This window comes from Pinus tabuliformis, chromosome 1_1, assembly GCF_031772625.1.
Source record: "Pinus tabuliformis cultivar Carrire ecotype Pingquan chromosome 1_1, CPIR1, whole genome shotgun sequence".
NCBI classification, from domain to species: domain Eukaryota; kingdom Viridiplantae; phylum Streptophyta; class Pinopsida; order Pinales; family Pinaceae; genus Pinus; species Pinus tabuliformis.
Genome location: NC_142297.1, coordinates 566,503,774 through 566,525,854, shown reverse-complemented (window position 1 = coordinate 566,525,854; position 22,081 = coordinate 566,503,774). Strand labels below are relative to the sequence as shown.

The window sequence follows — 22,081 nt, the reverse complement described above, 5'->3', positions numbered from 1 at the left end:
CAATCATACATTGCTGCCAATAGAAGAAGAAGATACATCGAAGAAACCTAAACCAAAGACCCTTTTGTTGAGTGGAAAGGAGTACTTACAATAGATAGAAGAAAATGAGGTAAATTTTGTGTTGGTTTTCAAACCCAAGGTAATAACTACTTCCACAAAAGTTTTTGATTTACCAACTGAAATTCAAGAGATGCTGGACAATTATTGTGATATCATTGTAGATGATTTTCCTGATGAGTTACCACCCATTAGAAAAATCAGTCATCACATAGATTTGATTCCAGGAGCAAATCTACCTAATAAAGTAGCTTACAGGATGACTCCCACAGAGAATGAAGAGATCAAGAAACAGGTTCAGGAATTGTTAGACAAGGGACTGGTTAGAGAAAGTTTGAGTCCTTGTGCAATGCCAACAGTGTTGAGCCCAAAGAAGGATGGAGGCTGGAGAATGTGCACTGACTCAAGAGCAATCAATAAGATAACAATCAGGTACAGATTTCCTTTACCTAGAATCGAAGATTTGATGGATTGTTTGAGTGGAGCTAGGTATTTTACAAAGTTAGATTTAAAAAGTGGTTATCATCAAATCAAAATTAGAGAGGGAGATGAGTGGAAAACTGCTTTTAAAACCAATGAAGGATTATATGAGTGGATGGTAATGCCTTTTGGAGTGTCGAATGCCCCTAATACATTTATGAGACTTATGAATGAAGTTATGAAGGAATTTATGGGTAAGTTTGTAATAGTATATCTGAACGATATATTAGTTTACTGTAGGTCTAAGGAGGAACACATAAGACATCTAAATTATGTCTTGCAAAGGTTGTAGCAAGAGAAGTTACTGCTAAATTTAAAGAAGTGTTCATTCATGAAGGAAGAATTGGTGTATTTGGGTTTTGTTGTTTCTGCTGATGGGTTAAAGATGGATCTAGAGAATATCAAAGCTATCATGGAGTGGCCTTCACCAAAAAGTGTCTTTGAGGTAAGAAGTTTTCACGGTCTTGCTAGTTTTTATAGAAAATTCATAAGGAACTTTAGTAAGATCAATGCTTCTATTATTGACACAATTTGGAAGGATAAACAACCATTTAGATGGACTGCTAAAGGAGAAAGGAACTTTCAGCTGTTGAAAAAGAAGATTACTGAAAAACCTAATTTGGTTTTTCCTGATTTTAATAAACCTTTCCAAGTGAAGTGTGATGCTAGTGGAGCTATTTTGAGTCAGGAGGACAGGCCTGTAGCTTATTTTAGGGAGAAGCTGAACGAGATGAAGAAGAAGTATTCTTCTTATGACAAGGAGTTTTATGCAGTGGTGCAATCTTTGAAGAAGTGGAGACATTACTTGATGTCCAAGGAATTTATACTGTATTCAGATAACCATGCATTGTAGTACATTATGCAACAACCAAAGCTTAATCAGAAACATGCCAAATGGGTAGAGTATCTTCAAGGTTTTAATTTTGTCTTGAAGCATATAAATGGCCAATCAAATAAAGTAGCAGATGCCTTAAGTAGAAGAAACATACTACTTCAAGAAAGTCAAATTCAAGTGTTGGGTTTTGATTTTCTTAAGGAATTGTATGAAAAAGACTTAGATTTTAAAGAGGCATTTGAAGCTTGTAAAAATCTTGTTTTGTTAGACAGAAGTAAGTGGCTTGATTATTTCTTGCAAGATGGGTTGTTGTTTAAAAGAAATCAGCTGTGCATACCAAATTGTTCTATGAGGGAAAATTTAATCAAGGAGAAACATAGTGGTGGACTTGCAGGACATTTTGGTGCAGACAAGACTTATGAGCAGTTGAACAGGTTTTATTTCTAGCCGAAGATGAGGACTGAAGTGGAGAAGTATGTGAAAAATTGCAAAGTTTGTCAGTATGCAAAAGGAAGAAGCCAAAACACAGGGTTGTATGCTCCATTACCTATTCCAGATAGACCTTGGGATATGGTAAGCATGGATTTTGTTTTGGGCTTACCAAAAACTCAAAGAGGAAATGATTCAATATATGTTGTGGTTGACAGATTTTCAAAAATGGCACATTTTATTCCATGTTATAAAACCAGTGATGCTACTAACATTGCTAATTTGTTTTTCAAAGAGATTGTAAGATTGCATGGGTTACCTAAGAGTATTGTCTCAGTCAGAGACTCCAAATTTGTTGGACATTTTTGGAGAACATTGTGGAAGAATCTTGGAACTAAACTAAGTTTCTGTTCTGCTTATCATCCTTAGACAGATGGACAAACTAAAGTTGTAAACAAAATCTTAGGTAATCTTCTGAGAGGTCTTACAGGTGAACATCCAAAACAATGGGATTAAGTATTGGCACAGGCTGAATATGCATATAATGACTCTCCTAATAGGAGCACAAGGCAGAGTCCATTCCATATAGTTTATGGAATGCACCCAAGGGGAGTGTCTGAATTAAGAAATTTGGGAAAAGCTGAGATGAGAAGTGCTGAAGGGGAAGATTTTGCTTCAGAGATGCAAGCAATACATGAACAGGTAAAACAACAACTACAGGACAACAACATCAAATACAAGGGTAGAGCAGATTTGAAGAGAAGAGAAGTTAACTTTGAAGTTGGAGATTTGGTTTTAGCACACCTGAGGAAGGAAAGATTTCCAAAAAGGGAGTATAATAAACTAAAGTTTAAGAAAATTGGACCATGCAGAGTCTTGAGAAAATTTTCTGCAAATGCATATGAAATTGAATTACCCCATGATATTGGAATATCTCCAATTTTTAATGTTGCTGACTTATACAAGTATGAAAAGGAACAGGCAGATGACACAACAGAGGATCGAGAAGAACAAGAGATTGATTGGGTAAAACAGTTACCTACAACAAAATAATTGCAACCAGAGAGGATTCTGGACAAGAAATTGTTAAAGAAGACAAGGGGATAGGAGTATTTTCAATATTTGGTCAAGTGGAAAGATCAACCAATTGCTGATGCTACCTAGGTAACAGATGACATGCTACAGAAATTGGGCAGTTCTGTAGAAGAGCTCATGGACAGGAGCCCATGAAGAATTTTGTCCTCAGGAGTCTGATGCAGGAGCATGAGGCTTTAAGACAAAAGGCTTCAACTTATTCCAAAAATCCAAAAACAGTTTACAAGCAAAGGAGTGGGGTCCTTTAGCTGTCAATTTACAAAGCTTTCTAGTTAGGATTTGAACTAGAATCCAGGATTTGGATTATCATGTAATAAATTCTAGTAGTTAGATGTAGTGGAGATTCTCGAGGAGAATATTATGCAGATTAGATAGGATTAGTTAATTCTATCCTTTGATTTAGGATCTAGTTGTTAATGAACTAGTACTTATGTAAGTTCTGAATCATTGTAAGGGGATTTTGACTGATTCGGCTTGTTTTTCCATACAAGATTTAGTTTCATAAAATATCTCTCTGTGTCTTTCTGTGTAGATTTGGTCAATCTTGAAGGTGTTGCATCCCTCCGTAATATCACTGTGCTTATTTGAATTTCCAGTTTAGTTTTGAAACTTCGAGTATTGTATGATTGAGTTTAGTCACTTTTTGCGTGTATTAATAGTTGCGGGGGTTGGAAGTATACAAGTTCGTTGATCGAGTTTGAAGTGTTGCATTCATCCTTAGCCGTTGATTTCATTTTCAACGCCTTATTATCAGTCAACTGTCGGGGTTAGCCTGGTGGTAAGTCATAGTCTAATTAGAAGTCCCGTGAGTCAAAGGATATCATGTCCCCTGTTATCTGGTGGATATCGAGCGTAAAAACAAGTAGACGTTAACTCAAGGATCGGAACTGACATCAATTAAATTACAGTTCATAAATTACATCGGCTCCGTCCAAAAGAGTCTAGCACGTGAGGAAAGCCAGACCTGAACTTAATTATATTAAGGATTTATAAATCTCATCGGGTCCGTGAGGTCGGATGAACGTCATTCAGATCTCTGAGCGATGTCAAGGTAACCGTCGAATCACTATGGATGTTGTCCGTTGGATCATTGGGTGACATCGCATCGCAAGGTTCAAGAGTGGAAGACCTTGGACTGGCAGGTTGTGAAATGCGACATGCGATTGAAGCGTGCCGATAAATATTGCATCGCAACATTTCCAAATAAAGAACCTGCCGATGAGCGCGATTGCGATATGCGATAGTTAGAAGGTTTGGTGGATATTTGGCAGTTTGGCTAAATTAGCGGTTCTGCTAATTTAGCAGAGTTTCTAATTCTAGAGATAGATGAGTGATACTCTGAGAGAATTTGAAGAAGAGATTCAGCCTAAACTAGAGGAAATTATTTCCGGTATTGAACGGTTGTCCCTCTCACCTGCACCTCTGCCACCATTAACAACACCAAAACTAGGAAGGGCAATGGTTGAACACGCGTTATAACTCTAATGGTGATAGCCATATTCCCTACAACCACTCTCATGCTTCAATGTCCATAATCCCTTTTGGCTTGTCACTTAGCACACCACGCCTTCTACATTATCTGCCATTAACATGGTATTTGCCTTAGCACACTAAACTTATTCAATGTTTAAATGTCCATCCTAGATATGCACTAAAACCTAACATGACGAGAATTTTGTAACACCACGAACAACTTGCCACAATGGTTGCTATACAAGTGCACATGACACAAATAAAACTTTTATGCACATGTGGCCTCAAGACTTGAAATTTTTAAAGGCAATAGAAAGAAAGATAAACAAGGGAGAAGTGAGGGAGCTATTCTACGTACTCTACAAAAAAAGGGAATGAGAATAGGTATCCACTAAACATCTACAAAAATTAACATCTACAAGGAACAAATAACTCAAGAAACCGTATATATTATAAAAATATACAAAATAATAATAATAATTATTATTATTATGATGTTTAACTATATATCATTAAATTAAATTACACAATACATTTAACAAAACCATAATTATATAGATATTCATAACTATAAAAAGCGAACCATAATGTCCTCAAAATACACTTCTAAAATACAACCAAAATTCAATAAAAGAAAAAATTCTAACCACTCTCTTTTTTTTTCAAACTCCCAAATACCTAAACAATTAAAATAAATTATTACAAAACTTTGTTTCCCACATTAAACAACATGAAAATATAAACTATATTAAAATAAAAGCCAATCATAAAAAATTCTGCACACCATCATGTTGAATTAATAGTTGCATATGTCTAAATAGCTGTTAAAAAGTTTATAATAAATAATTTCCACAACAATATTCAATATTCTATAATTATATGGTTTTGAAATTATAAACAAAATTTCATTTAAAATATTTAATATTTATATTGAATAATTTAAACTTAAAATTATAATCAAAACCCCATTTAAATTTTTCAACTTTAAGATGTTAACTCCCACTTCCTAAATTAAATATTGACTCCCATCACTGAGTGTTTACATTTCCATCTCCATTTCATAGATTAAATAAAACATGACTAAGTATAACATTAACCATAAACCAAACCAAACCAAACTAAACCGTGACATGGTAAATACGTTTACCTTGTGCCGTTGAGCCTGCATTGCATTAGTCTCAGAGTCAATACATCTCTACTTTTCGTATGGTTGATATAACCCTTTTTAAAACATAGCTTTGGGGATTCGCCGCCTCAGCCAACACCACTATTCTCCTCATATTCGCACATTCAGATATCAAGAACGTCTGCAATGATACCAACGTTTCTAGACCTGGAAGCTCCTCAACGGCGTAACACCCATCCAAGCACAGGTCTGTAAGCTTTGCAAGGCCACGAAGCCCCTTTACTTTCTTTAATGCACTACAAGAAAACAAGTCCAGACTTTCCAGTGATGTCGGCAATGCTCCAACATCCACTAGATTCTTACAATCACTGAGATCGAGCTGTTCAAGGGCTGGGCAAACGCCTTCGCCAAATGAGATTTCAGTTATTTTCGCCTGGTTCAGATTTAAATATTTGAGTCGAAGCATGCGGTTGTCAATAGAAGAGTCCAACAATCTGCGGCCTCCTTGAACCTTTTCCACACTGGCAAATGGCACTACTAGACTAAGCGGGCATTCCTGTAAATTCAAACTTGCAAGAGTGTTCAGCTCAGCCAGACCTGGCAACTCCTCTATTACTTTACATCCTTCCATGGCCAGATATTGAAGCTTTAAGTGTTGGGGATTTTTAATGGAAAAATCCCAAAAACAAAAAAATTTTGACACCACAGAGGCAATGCTCTGTTTCCTCTGTCCAGGATCTTTTGTGCACAGGGAAGCTTTAAAAATTTTTTTTTACTGAAGAGCAGAGTATTGCACCACCATAAAAATGATTTCTATTCAAAAATATATTGCCTCATATATATTCATCCTCTTTTACTGAGAGGGATTTACCAAAAACAACATTCAACCAACAAAAAAAAAAACTCTGTCTCTTCCTGAGAATTTACACTGCTGGTGTGTAAAAACTCATTCACATTTACTGCTGTGAAAAGACTTAACATAGACTGCTGTAAAAATCCTTTTTACTTACTGGTGTAAAACTCTTCTTTTACATACTCCTGAAAAAGACATGCGCTCCACCATTTTCTTTATGCACTGCTGTGCATTAATACATGGTTTTCTTTTTGCTGCACCTTTGTTTTACAATGCCCAACAAAACATTACAACCCACGAGCTCTTTTCATTTGGCTCGCTCTATTCAAAAATGAACACACGCACCTGTGTTCTTCACTTCATTACAAAAATGGTCAACTCTTAAAAAAATATAAAAAAATTACCAAGTACCCATACCCCATACAAAACTTACGTAATGAGCATATGCGCCCATACCCCCGATATAAAAAAAACATTAAAATTTAAACTTACACCAACCTATCACATATCACAATAACTATGAAATAATTACTATCACGGCGGTCAAACAAATTTTTACACCACGCAATGCTTTTAATGTTGGTTTGTATGCAGGTTTCAAACGATCAACGGCGGAGAACATTCAATCGAATCAGACGGTGGACAACAATATCGGAAACCATTACATGACTGAACAATACGTTCCAAAATTTTACGTATGCTGACGTATGGGGAGAGCCACGCGTCAACTCTAAATTTTATCGGGCCCTTGTGTACGGAAACCACTCCATACCAAAGAGCGGTCCGATATGCCTCAAGCGGGTTTGTGGTTTTGCTGCGGTGGTTTTGGGTGACTGCGTCTGCGTTGAAATTAGATTTCAACACTCCCCTTTAATTTCAACTGCTGGGCATTCGGTCATACCCAGACACTTTCTCAAAAATTCAAATCTTTTCTGATCCAATGGCTTTGTCAAGATGTCTGCAACCTGTTCTTGAGTCCTGCAATGTTCTAGGACAATTTCTCCATTGTTCACCAATTCTCTGATGTAGTGAAACCTTGTATCAATGTGTTTCGTTCTCCTATGAAACACTGAATTCTTTGACAATGCAATAGCTGAGCTATTGTCACAAAAAATCATTGTCGCTTTTTCCTGCTCTTGGCCTAAGCTCCTCAACATTCTTCTCATCCAAACTGCTTGACATGCTGTTGCTGTAGCTGCCACATATTCAGCCTCTGCTGTAGACAATGCTACAATGGACTGCTTCTTAGAAGCCCATGAAATGGCTCCTGAACCCATATGAAAAACATAACCGGAAGTGCTTTTCCGATCATCTACACTTCCAGCCCAATCACTATCTGTGTATCCAACCAAATCTGAATGTTCTGAGACATTATATAAAATTCCAAACATTTTGGTACCTTTCACATACCTCAAAATTCTTTTTGCTGCCTGCTAATGTGCCTCCTTTGGCCTCTCCATGAATCTGGAAATTAAACTAACAGCATACATAATGTCAGGCCTAGTAGCTGTTAAATACATTAGGCTGCCTACAATACTCTTGTACAAACTAGGATCAAAGTCCTTGCTGCTGTCCTCTCTGCTGAGTTTTAATCCCATTACTGTGGGAGTGATCGCTGCCTTGCATTCTTGCATGTTAAATCTGCTCAATACTTGATTTACATATCTAGCTTGTGAGATAAAAATTCCTTTTTCACTTTGATCTACTTCTATGCCTAAGAAGTATCTCAAGAAACCCATGTCAGTCATTTCAAATTCATCCTTCATGATTGATTTAAAATTCTCAATGAGTTGATCATCATTACCTGTGAAAATAACATCATCAACATATAAGACAACAATCAAAATTTTACCATCTTTTTCTTTGATGTAGACGGTGGGTTCTCCTTCACACTTGTCGTATTCATTATCCAATAGATAAGAATCTATCCTGCTGTACCATGCTCTTGGCGCTTGCTTCAGCCCATAAAGAGCCTTCTTCAATTTGCACACTTTGTGCTCTTCACCTTTCTTCTCATAGCTGAGAGGTTGTTCAATATACACATCTTCTTTTAACACTCCATTTAGGAATGCTGACTTCACGTCCATTTGGTAGACTTTCCATTTGTTTTGAGCTGCTATGGACAGCACTGCTCTCACGGTTTCCATTCTTGCAACCGGTGCGAAAGTCTCCTCATAATCTCTCCCATACTGCTGCTTGTACCCTTTGACAACCAGCCTTGCCTTGTGCCTTTCTATCTTTCCTTCAGCATTGCTCTTGGTCTTGTAGACCCATTTCACTCCAATGACTTCTTTGCCTTTTGGTAGCTCAACCAAATCCCATGTTTTGTTTCTCTCTATGGCATTCATCTCTTCATCCATAGCTTCTATCCATTTCCTATCTTTAATTGCATCTTCGAAATGAATAGGATCATCAACATGACAATACAAGGCAAATAAGGAATTCATTCCTTCATCATAAATGTCTCTTAGATTTCTAAACTTCTTACCTCTTTCACTTGGTGTGCAAGTGCTTGAAGATGCACTTGAATTTCCTCCTTGTGGTGTGCTTGGAGAAGCACTCTCATTTATCCTCAATGGTGTCCCTTGCTGTCCTTGTGTTGGCGCTGCTGTTTGGGGATGTATTTCAGCCACCTCCTCATCATCTTCATCATGAGATAAACAGTTTTTGACATTCACTGTTTTCTCTATGCTTCCATCCCAAGCTTCCTCTTCAATGAATTGAACATCTCTGCTGACAAAAAACTTCTTGGTGGATGGGATATACAACCTGTAGGCTTTGGATTCCTCACTGTATCCAATGAAGATACATTTCTCCCCTTTGCTGTCCAACTTCCTCCTTAGCTGATCTGGAATGTGTGCATAGGCTACACATCCAAAAACTCTCATGTGGGTGACTCCTTGCTTTCTCCCACTCCATGCTTCTTCTGGCACCTTGTTCAACACTGCTTTTGTAGGACACCTGTTCAAAATATACACTGCACAATTTACAGCTTCAGCCCAATAATCATTTGGCAAATTCTTTGCCTTCAACATGCTCCTCGCCATATCCATGATGGTCCTATTCTTCCTTTCAGCTACTCCATTCTGTTGTGGGGTGTACCTAGCTGTAAACTGTTTGTGAATTCCATTTTCTCTGCAAAATCTTAGGAATTCCTTGGAGATATACTCACCTCCTCTATCAGTTCTCAAAACTTTAATGTGCAGCCCGCTTTGGTTTTCCACAAACGCCTTGAAATTTTGGAATTTCTCAAACACTTCACTTTTGTTTTTAAGGAAATATATCCAAGTCTTTCTTGTAAAATCATCAATGAATGTTAGGAAATATTGGCTGCCTGCTAATGATGGAGCTTGCATCGGTCCACATAAATATGAGTGGATGATCTCTAAGGGTGCTTTTGCCCTTATGCTTTTACCTGATGGAAAACTTTCTCTGTGTTGTTTTCCCAATATGCAACCTTCACATAGGCTGTCTGGTTTCTCTATCAGCGGTAATCCTTTTACCATTCCTTTCCTACTCAACAAATTTAGACCTCCAAAATTGAGATGTCCAAATCTCAAGTGCCACAACCAATTTTCATCCTTTGGCACGCTTTGGAAAGCCTCTTGGGTAACTGCTGCAATTTCTCCTTTGTTTTTCAAATCTGCTCTTATCCTGAGAGGGAACATCCTGTTCCTTGTCATCTTTACTTCAGCAATGCATCTTTTGCTGGGTGCTATATCCATGATGGTGCATACATCATTTTTAAAGAAAACATTGTACCCCTTATGGACAAGCTGTCCAATACTCAAGAGGTTACATCTCATTTCGGGGACATAATAGACATCTGCTATGGTTTTCCTTTCTCCTTGCTTTGTAAATATTTTTACCTCCCCTTTTCCCATAACAGAGATTTTACTATCAGTTCCTAGTGTAACTTCTGATTTCACATTTTTATCTAGGGCAGAAAAGAAGGCTATGTTGCCTGTCATATGGTTGTTGCAACCTGAGTCTAAAAACCATATGTCTTCACTGTTTGTTTCAGCCATGTTACAAGCTAACAACACATTATTTTGGTTGATGTTTTCTCTAGTGACGTTTGCATTTTGTCTATCACTCATATCATGCTGCTTCTTCCTACATTCACTGGCATAATGCCCATACTTTTTACAGTAATAACATTGGACATTGGATTTTTCATACCTTTGTCCTTGAGCATGATGTTGTCCTCCTTGTTGGCTGCTGCCTTGGCCTTGGTTCTGATTTGGATTGCTGCCTCTTCCTTGTGCATTTGCTGGGCTGTTCCTTCCACCTCTGTTCTGACTTCTGCCTCTTCCTCTCTTGTTTCCTCTGCCTTGACCTCTTCCTCTTCCAAAGGACATCTGGGTCTTGAAGGCTTGCTCTAGAGATGAGTTTTCATTCCTACTCAACCTCTGCTCATGTGTTATCAGTGATGCATGTAGCTCATCAACTGAAAATTTTGAGAGATCCTTTGTCTCTTCAATGGTGGTGACAATCGCATCAAACTTTGAGGGTAAGACCCTCAATATTTTCTCCACAATCCTCCTATCTTCAAGGGTTTCTCCATGAGTCCTTATCTGTGTGACCAAACCAATTACATGTGTGAAAAATGAGTCAATGTTGTCTGACTCCTTCATGTTCAGATTCTCAAAATCCTTCCTCAGCAATTGTAGTTTTGCTGTCTTCACTCTCTCCATGCCCTGATAGGCTGTCTTAAGGGTTTTCCATGCTTCATTGGATGTTTTAGCTGCTGCTAACCTTGGAAACACACTTCCATGCACTGCTTGATACAAGAAGAAAAGGGCTTTTGAATCCTTCTTCTTGCAGCTCTTTAATAGATCCTTCTCTCCTTGAGTTAATGCATTAAACTCATTTTCATCTGCTGGTTGTTCAAAACCTTCCTCAACTATTTCCCATAAGTCTTGGGAAGCAAACAAGGCTTTCATTGTTATTGCCCAATAGTCATAGTTTTTACCATCAAATAATGGGAGCTGCATACCCATGCTATTACTGGTGCTTGTGCCAGCCATTCTTGCAGCCTCAACTATGCTTCAATTTCTTGACTGTGTATTTTAAAACAACTGACTGCTTCTTCAGCAACACAAAAAAAACTTTTGAAATACCTGAATCCTTTGCCTGAGACTTTACTTTGCTGGAGAAGATCTACTACTGCAACAAAAGACTCCTCCCTTCAGCTTCTTTGTCACCTTCAAAGAGCTTAAACCTGCTCCGATACCATTGTTGGGGATTTTTAATGGGAAAATCCCAAAAACAAAAAAAAATTGACACCACAGAGGCAATGCTCTGTTTCCTCTGTCCAGGATCTTTTGTGCACAGGGAAGCTTTAAAATTTTTTTTACTGAAGAGCAGAGTATTGCACCACCATAAAAATGATTTCTATTCAAAAATATATTGCCTCATACATATTCATCCTCTTTTACTGAGAGGGATTTACCAAAAACAACATTCAACCAACAAAAAAAAACTCTGTCTCCCCCTGAAAATTTACACTGCTGGTGTGTAAAAACTCATTCACATTTACTGCTGTGAAAAGATTTAACATAGACTGCTGTAAAAATCCTTTTTACTTACTGGTGTAAAACTCTTCTTTTACATACTCCTGAAAAAGACATGCGCTCCACCATTTTCTTTATGCACTGCTGTGCATTAATACATGGTTTTTTTTTTGCTGCACCTTCGTTTTACAATGCTCAACAAAACATTACAATCCACGAGCTCTTTTCATTTGGCTCGCTCTATTCAAAAATGAACACACGCACCTGTGTTCTTCACTTCATTACAAAAATGGTCAACTCCTAAAAAAATATAAAAAAATTACCAAGTACCCATACCCCATACAAAACTTACGTAATGAGCATATGCCCCCATACCCCTGATATAAAAAAAACATTAAAATTTAAACTTACACCAACCTATCACATATCACAATAACTATGAAATAATTACTATCACGACGGTCAAACAAATTTTTACACCACGCAATGCTTTTAATGTTGGTTTGTATGCAGGTTTCAAACGATCAACCGCGGAGAACATTCAATCGAATCGGACGGTGGACAACAATATCGGAAACCATTACATGACTGAACAATACGTTCCGAAATTTTACGTATGCTGACGTATGGGGAAAGCCACGCGTCAACTCTAAATTTTCGGGCCCTTGTGTACGGAAACCACTCCATACCAAAGAGCCGTCCGATATGCCTCAAGCGGGTTTGTGGTTTTGCTGCGGTGGTTTTGGGTGACTGCGTCTGCGTTGAAATTAGATTTCAACATTAAGAGGCCACGAAACCCCGTTATTTTCTTTAATCCACAACAATGCCTCAAAGCCAGACTTATTAGTGTTGGTGGCAATGCTCCAACCTCCACCAGGTCATTACAATCACTGAGATTGAGACATTTAAGGACTGGACAAACACCTTCACCAAATGATATTTCAGTGATTCTCGCTTTCGACAGGACTAAGGTTTGGAGTCGAACCATGCACCTGTCAATAGAAGAGTTCAACAATCTGCTGCCTTGAACCTTTTCCACACTGGCAAATGGCACTACTGCACTAAGTGGGCATTCAGGAAAATACAAGAGTTCAAGACTGTTCAGCTCAGCTAGACCTGGCAACTCCTCTATTGCTTTACAACCTTGCATGAACAGCTGTTTAAGCTTTGCAAGGCCACGAAGCCCTGTTATTTTCTTCAATGCATGACAATCCCCCAAGTTCAAATGTATTAGTGTTGTCGGCAATGCTCCAACCTCCGCTAAATCACCACAAGAAGTGAGATCGAGATGTTTAAGGACTGGACAAACACCTTCACCGAATGATATTTCTGTGATTCTCGTCTTCCACAGATTTAAGTCAATGAGTTTAGGCATGCACTTGTCAATAGAAGAGTCCAACAATCCTTGGACATTTTCCACACTGGCAAATGGTACTTGACAAATCGGAGAAGAAACTATTGACAAGTATGTCAACTGTTTCAAATCGCCAGACAATTCGGGAAAATATTTCAATTTTTCCCAAGCAGATTTCCAACGAAGGGTCATCTATAGACAGAATATCCAAATTGCTCAGATCTCCAATCGCACTAGGCAATTCGTTTAACTCTGTACCTTCCAAAATTAGTCGTTCCAGTGACAGCTGATGTGTGACTTGGGGAGGCAATACTTCAATTCTGCGACACCCGGAAAAAATTAACGTTTCAAGAGTGAAAATATTCCCAAGTGTTTTGGGAGAGAGCCTCAAGTTGCAGCAGCCGGTCAAATCGAGATGTTTGAGTCGAATCAAGTTCATGAATGAGTTTGGCAGCATCTTCAACTCCACACACTTCGCCAGCTTAACCTGTCGGAGCCTAGTTAAATTTCCAAAGGCAGGCGGCAGAGTTTTCAAATCCTTGCACCCAGACAAGTCAATATGTTGGAGATTTGTAAAGTTCCCCAAAGAGTCTGGCAACGACTTCATGCCTGCGGTGAGTCTCAAGTGCTTCAATGAGCGGAGAAGAAAGAATTCTTCCGGCAATGTTCCTTTGAAGTTGTGCAGTTCAATCTCTTCCAGGTACTTCAACTGCCCTATGGACTTCGGTAAGTGCAAAAGGTCAACATGAATATTCAACTCCCTCAACTGGATAGGTGCCTGCATAATAAGAGATTAAAATTTTAATATGATTATTTAAAAGCTATACCACTTCGGGCACTCCCTACTAGGACCAAATACTTTTTATTAAATTGGAATTTTTTTTTACATATACCTCACTGTCAGTGTTCCACAAAGCTCCCAAGGTCGGAATCGGTTCTGGCGAGAAGTAGCTCCGCCGAACACGGCTTCCCAGTTCTGCAGTTCTAAGACTCTTAGATTCTTTAATGGAATCAATGAAGATAGGGAGGAGTTTGAATCCTGTATTGAAATCCACGAAGCTAGGGCGTCGTCATATATCTCACAGCGAAGCCACAGAAGTTCTGGATTTCTCATCACCTTGAATAAGCTTTCAAAACAATTATCTGAAGCTCTCAGTAGCTGCAAGGTGCTCATGTCTACGATACGATTGGTAAACTCCGCAGGACTCTGAAACGATTCGCCGGGTTTTTGTTGAACCGTGCTAATTCCTCGCACCTAAATTGTTACAGGAAAGTGGTTGGAAACAACATTGACATCTTTGCAAATTTCAAGAAATCACAAGTTGAACGATACAATTCTCTAAGCGTAAATTGGACAACACAACATAATGTGTAGAGTTCAAACGCTAACCATGGATTGAGTAGGCACATCACGAAAAAGGTTGTCATTTGAGCGCCAAAGACTACGTGGACATCCACCAGGTTCTTTCTCCGCCAAATCTCTGCCCAGGCGGTGATCATGCATTCTTATACAGTTCTCATTGTTGATTGTTACAAGACACTTACTTTCTAGAGTCCTAAGACCAAGCGATCCCAATCAGATCCGACCCAGACTCTTGTGGCTGTATCCTTTTTATTCCTATGAAGAAACAAGCGATATCTAAAAATATCTGTTTCTCATGTTCCTCGAGACTGTCGTAGCTAATTCTAAGCCTGTTTTTTATATCAGCCGGAAGTACATTCTGGAGTTTACATAACTGGGCTTCCCAATACTCCAGGTCAGGCCTTCCCAGGTAAAGCAGCGCCCCAATCACTATGAGAGACAAGGGCAATCCCTGGCACGCATTTAAAAACTCTTCAACAAAACCTTCAAACCCTGCAGCAGGATAAGGCTGGTGGAAGGCATGCGAGCAAAACAGCTGTTCAGAATGTTCAAGATTCAGGCCTGTCATCTTGTAAATGGATGACTCCTCTAACCCTCCAGATATTCTAAGAATGTCCTTATTACGAGATGTAAGCAAAATTAAACTACCAGAAGGGAGGACGTCCTTCATGGGTGAAAATAATGCATCCAGATGCTCCACATCGTCCACGTCATCCAATATTATTAAAGCCTGAGAGCTGGAGAGATGTTTGAGCATGGGTATACCTTCATCAATGCTATGTATCAAACGATCTGATCCAGTCAAATCTTTGTAGAGCTTACTCTGCCAGGAAGGTAAGAGGTGCCTAGCTGCAGCGTCCCTGACGTCAGGCAGAAAACAGGACCACTCGTAATCTGATCCCTTCGTGTTGAAGAATAATTTTGCCATGGTGGTTTTCCCCATTCCGCGGGGACCCACTATCCCCACTATCCCCACAAGATTGGGTTCTCCTCCGTTGTGCTGCTGCTCCGATAACAGCAGCGTTGTTTCAAAGTCTAGCAGCTTTTCATCCAATCCAGTTGGATGCTTGGCCACATGCAATGCTGCTCTTCTAACCTTTTTCTGCACCTGTCGTGATACCTCGTCGACGAGCTCGCCTTCACTGGTTATTGGCAAAAGAATAGCACTGCATAACTATTTAAAGCTTTATTAGATATCATTTTTGGGATTCAACTGCGTTAAGTAAGTCATTCAAACGTATGACCCTTTCCATGAGAGGTAGTCGTAACTGACTAATTTCTCATGATTTTTGAATAGTTCACTTAGCACTCATTGCATCGGGTGATGCTCACAGGGGTGAAGAAGTGGGATTGAAACTAGTGAAATGTGGAGAACGAATCACATAGCATCAATCATCACTTCCGGGGCTTGCCGGGTGCAAGCCCCAGAAGTGATGATTGATGCTATGTGATTCGTTCTCCACATTTCACTAGTTTCAATCCCACTTCTTCACCCCTGTGAGCATCACCCGATGCAATGAGTGCTAAGTGAACTATTCAAAAATCATGAGAAATTAGTCAGTTACGACTACCTCTCATGGAAAGGGTCATACGTTTGAATGACTTACTTAACGCAGTTGAATCCCAAAAATGATATCTAATATAATGCACTGCGTAAATCCCCCATACTTATATTTAAAGCTTTGTTTATCAATACAGTTAAGCTAATACAGAGGAGGGAGAATAGTACTAACCCATTATAGGCGTCCAGCTCGAAACCGCTTATATGTGAAACTTCATACAGTGCTTTTCTCCAAGCCGCGAGTTTTTCTTGGGTGTATCTTCCTTTCTTTTCAAGATTTAGAAGGGCTTCAGCGTACACTCTATCTCTGCCTATCCGCCGGAGAAATCTTAGGGCTTGAGCATACACTCCAACCCTGCCCCTCGACCGCAGAAACCTCAGGGCTGCTGATTATATATAGATGCTCCTCATGATTACCGTTGGATGACGCTAATAAAAATGACTTGTTTTGCCATTGAGGGTGGGAAGACGGATTCTAATAGTGAAACACCCTTATCAAACCGTTGTGAGGAAGGAAATCATAGGAAAATTCTTTGAAGACGTAATTGTTTTAATTTGGATTTGGATAGGGTTGAAATGTATTAAAGGGGATTCCTCATGTCGATGACGACAACTTCATACATTAAACTACGTTGTGGTTTTGGTAACTATTATTTATTTATTAATCATTGCCATATGCAGTTTTAAAAATTGAAAACTATGGTTTGATGGATGGTGAGACGTAAGGATATGTAGTATAGCTTTATGGTTGTGCGATATATTTGAGTTTTAGTTAAGAGATAATTTTAAAATTGGAAAATGAGAACCATATTTAGGTAGAGTGTTATTATGGTGTAACTAATCAATTTTATTAGTAGTTTATTTTTAAAAGTAAAATGCTCATGTAATTTTATAATAATTGTTATAATTTTTAGGGTTAACTGTTTTGGAAAATTCTTTGGTTAATATACATATAGGTCTATAATTTAGAGATCTATACTTATAGATTGGTTGAGATCTCTATTTATAATTGAATAATAAAAATTGAGGATATTTAGATAAGATTTTATTATGATATTATTAAAAAATATTTTAAATAAAAATCTATTTAGATGACATGTATAAATAAGTAAAATTTAAAGAAGAATATATTTTATGGAATAAAATAATAACAATATTATCATTTAAAAATATTGATATGTAGTAAATATTTGATATTGGAAGTACTAAATATATAATTATTTGGGATATTATAAAATTTATGTTATGTTGTGATTTTATTGTTAAAATATATGGAGGTACTTTTTGCGGATTTGAATATATGATCATATGCATATTGTAACCACTCTCCTCCCACATTTACCCAAGTTAACGGTCCATTGGGGTAAACATGTGACGAGAGGATACTATGATCCGATTCAACTCCCAATGTACATTTAAAGAAGTGGAACCGACACAACACAACACAACCAATCCGACCTTTTGCACATGTTACAGAGCCTCCATGAGCCAACCAACCTTTCCAGGTGATCAATTCCTGAGACAACTTGACATTTCATTGCCCTAGAGCCTCAGTCGCTCCCATAACATGGGCATGCATGTCACTGGGACCCTCTAGCTGCTCTCACAACAAGGGCATGGAAACAATTGGGGACTTTTTTAGCTAGTTCAAAGCTAGTGACCCCAGATTCTGTGCCACTTTTTAGGGTCAGGATTCAAGCCACTGCCCAAAACTTTATGAAACTTCCATAAATGAAAAGAAACATTGAAACAGTGATACTAATGCAAATACTTGACTAGACCCTTACTAACCATGACAAACATTTCGTCAAACATGTCACAAATATGCATTCTACAAATCATAACAACATATCTGAGCATAGGGGTCTCATTCTTATATGAGAATCGCTAAGAAGCATTGATGCCTTATCATATTAGTTGTATTATCATCTATTAGGTCATATATTCATTATTCATTTATTTACAAATCAATACATGATGAGAGCCATACATCATCATTGTCATAAAACATGCTCATAACCAACAGAAATAATGAGGATATAACAGCCATAAAAACCACATATAAACAAGTACATTTACCCATCAAATACAAGAGGAAAGAAGCTCTTATTAACATATGCGAAATGCAACCAAGTCTGGACTTCCATGAACCACCCAACCTTAGACTAGGATGAACCAAATCTCTCTTTCATCCAGTCACCCCGGTGCCATATTCCAAACATGAATGTGGGATCTCATAAAACAACTCAAGCAAAACCACACTAGGGCTTCAAGAGGCCAAACCACCTCAACCCTCAACCAGTGATTCCACCTCACGGTCGAAAATCACAAACCATCACCATATTGGTCTCTACCCAAGCTGTCTAGGGGTCTAGAGCATTTGTTCCAACTAGGGCTTCCAGGACTAGTAACTCAACCCACAACTGTTGTCGGGCTTCTAGAGCATTTGTCCAACCAAGGATTCTAGGACTAATAACTCAACCCACCAAGGGCTTCCAGATCATTTGTGCAACCAAGGCTTCCATGATTAGTAATTTAAACTAAGCTGTTAGAGGGCTTCAAGAGCGTTTTCCCAACCAAGGCTTCTAGGAACTAGTAACTCAACCCACAACCAAAGGAACATGAGAACCAACCAAAAAACAAAAGGAAAGAGACCCAGGACACCATGGCTATCCAGGAAATGGAAAGGCTAAGCAAATACACATCAATCCAGGCATTCCTCCATGCCAATGACAAATCATAACCCAAAAACCACATGCATATGTCATGCATGTCAAAACTAGCAAGGAAATCATACATGCAACTCGGTACCTGCAAGAAAAACCCATTGTAGCTATTGAATCTAATGTCCTCTTGCGTTTTCCTACTCTTCCTTTGCTTTCTTGCTCCAAAACTCCAACTATGCCACACTCCTTCAAGAGTGCTCCAAGAAAACTCTAAGTGTCCAAGACTATGAGAGAGAGAGAATAAAGAGAGCCCTCCAAACTAAAACTCACAAAAGGTTACAAATTGATCCTTAAAAGCCCTTTTATTAATGAGGCCTCTATTTTCTTCAATTTTCCATTTTTTCCATTATTTTCCTTCATTTTCCTCCTCACATGCAACCTATGACCTTTCACCTTCGTTTTCTCCTAAGTTCCATTATTTTCATAAATAAATTCTAATAAATGCCACTTTTCCTTTGCCAATTTCCTTAGCCATTAAATAATCACAAGTGATCCATATCACTATGTTTTTTCCCAACATTCAGCTTGGAATACATGTCTCATTACCATGCTTATTATTTTTCCTTTATTGACTTTATTACATGGATTTTTGACCAGGGATGTTATAGAACCCTCCCCCTTGGGGAACACCGTCCTGGCTATTCAATGACACCTATAACCAACAAGACAACTGAAAGCAAAACATACTTCCTTTGGATATTTATAACTTAGCTTGTTGTAGTATTTACAATTATCAACCTGCTGAGAAGAAAACCAACATGAGAAACATAAAAACATACCAACCATAATGACATGACACCCATACCACTTATTGGAGCTCTATAACACAATTCATGGTGGTATTTACATCCACATACATATGTACATATACCAAAACATATACCAAAAACATTAGCTCAGCTAGCAAATAGATAAGGACACATAGCTCACATCCGATCATCCATCTCCCATGTAGCTTCATCAGGCTCAAATTGTTTCCATTACACTTTAACCTGCTCGATTGCTCAGTTCTAGAGGATGAACATCTTTCTCTGCAAAATTCTCTAAGGTTCCTGTGGGAATTCTCCTTATGGCTCCACCTGCAATACAGATCAGTCAATCACATGATCAACATCTTTAACATACTTCTTAAGCAATGACACATGGAAAAAATCACGGACTTTCACTGCCAGAGGAAGTGCAAGTCGATAGGATACTAGTCCAATCCTTTCAAGAATATTTAAAGATCTACAAAACTGAGGTGTCATCTTGGCACACGATTCAATCCTCAAGGAGCTCTTCTTGGGATTGATGTGCAAGTATACTTGTTCCCCAACCTGAAACTCCTTAAACAACCTATTTTGATTTGCATAACTCTTCTGTCTACCTTGTGTTGCCTTTCAATTATTCTTGATTACCTGCATTTTCTTTTCCATTTCTACCAACATGTCCTGTCCTATCAATACCCTGTTTACTAGATCACTTTAATTAATGGGAGTATTACAACTATACCCATACAATGCCTCAAACGAACTCATCCTCAAAGATTCTTGGTACCCATTGTTTTAAGTGAACTCAACCAGTGGAAGATAGTCTTCCCACTTCCGCTGCTGATGTATCACATACATCCCCAACATATCCTCCAATATCTTGTTGACCCTCTTATTTTTTCCATATCTCTATGGATGATAAGTTGTGTTGAAGGCCAACTCTGTACTCAAACCTGCAATTAACACTTTCCAAAACCTAGAAGTGAACTTGGCATTCTTCTTTGATACGATCTTCTTTGGTACACCATGTAACCTCACTATATCTCTGATGAATACTTGTGCCACATCATTAGTTGAATATGTAGACTTCACTAGAATGAAGTGCTCTACCTTAGTCAACATGTCCACAACATACTTGATAGAATCATACTATCTAGATGTCATCGGCAAACCTATAAGGAAATCCATGGAAATGACTTCCCAATTCCACTCTAGAATTAGAATAGACTGAAGTAATCCACCTGGATGCTTACACTTTTCTTTTACCTATTGAAAGTCCAAACATCTAGCCACAAACTCTGTCATGTCCTTCTTTAGATTCAGCCAATAATATAACCTATTCACCACTGTCAATGTCTTCTAATATCCTGGGTGATATGAATATGACTTAGCATGAAATTCCCTCAAGATAAGATTCTTGAGCTCACTATTGTCCAACACATATATCCTATCCCTAAATCGGACCAAACCATCCATTGTGAGACAATAGCCTACATCCTGATCACTTGTACACTATTGTAACTTGTGCATATGCTCCCTATACTTGTCATCCTAATGTGTTTCCCACAAGATTCTTTCTTGTATATCTGTTCCATAGGAACTCATAATTGCTATGTGATTTACCTGTATCCGCTTGCTAAGAGCATCTATAACCTTGTTTTCTTTACCTTTAATGTATCTGACCTCAAAGTCAAACTCAGATTCAGTTAGTCAAATAGATACCTCAATCCACTCTGATCACTCATCAAGGTGAATCACCTACCAAGAAGATAGTTCCTCCACATATTGAAAGCATGGATGATCGCTTCCAACTCAAGATCATGTGTTGGATAATTTTGCTCATGCTCATTCAATTTCCTTGATTCATAGCATACTACTTGTCCTTCCTGCATAAGAACTCCACTAAATCCTCTCTTGCAAAGATCTGTATATACCACAAATTATTTGTCTGGATCTGCAATCTTTAACACTTGAGAATTCTTTAACAACTGCTTTAATTGCTCAAAACTTGTTGCACATTCCTCTTTCCATTCAAATTTCTTACCTTTCCTTTGCAACGATGTACTCCGATAAGCAATGCGAGAGAAGTTATTGATGAACCTCCAATAATAACCTACTAACCCCATGAATGATCTTACCTCATCCACATTTCTAGGAGCTTCCCACTCCATGATAACCCTTATATTTACCAGATCCACTATTATGCCTCCTTGGAAATGACATGCCCTAGGTTGTGTACCTCTATTTGAAAGAAATTGCATTTACTGAGCTTAGCATACAACTTATGCTTTCTCAGTAATCTCAATACTACTGCTAAATGTTCAAGTTGTTCTTCCTCATTTTTATAATATACCAATATATCATCAATGAATACAATCACAAACTTGTCCACGTAAGGATGCAACACACTATTCATCAAGCACATAAAAGTAGTTGGAGCATTAGTCAAACCAAATGGAACTAC

At 38.3% G+C, this 22,081-nt stretch overlaps 2 protein-coding genes across 2 annotated transcripts; both read right to left on the bottom strand.

Moving 5' to 3' along the window:
- Positions 1 to 5,537: 5,537 nt before the first annotated feature.
- LOC149214427 (disease resistance protein RPS4-like) lies at positions 5,538 to 6,142 on the bottom strand. The gene has a single exon (XM_089390905.1). It carries the CDS (start codon positions 6,124 to 6,126, stop codon positions 5,554 to 5,556), a length of 573 nt encoding a protein of 190 aa, XP_089247031.1. The 5' UTR covers positions 6,127 to 6,142; the 3' UTR covers positions 5,538 to 5,553.
- Positions 6,143 to 12,513: 6,371 nt separating this feature from the next.
- LOC149214426 (uncharacterized) lies at positions 12,514 to 13,239 on the bottom strand. The gene has a single exon (XM_089389387.1). The coding sequence runs from the start codon at positions 13,237 to 13,239 to the stop codon at positions 12,514 to 12,516; it is 726 nt and encodes a 241-aa protein (XP_089245513.1).
- Between the last annotated feature and the right edge of the window lie 8,842 nt (positions 13,240 to 22,081).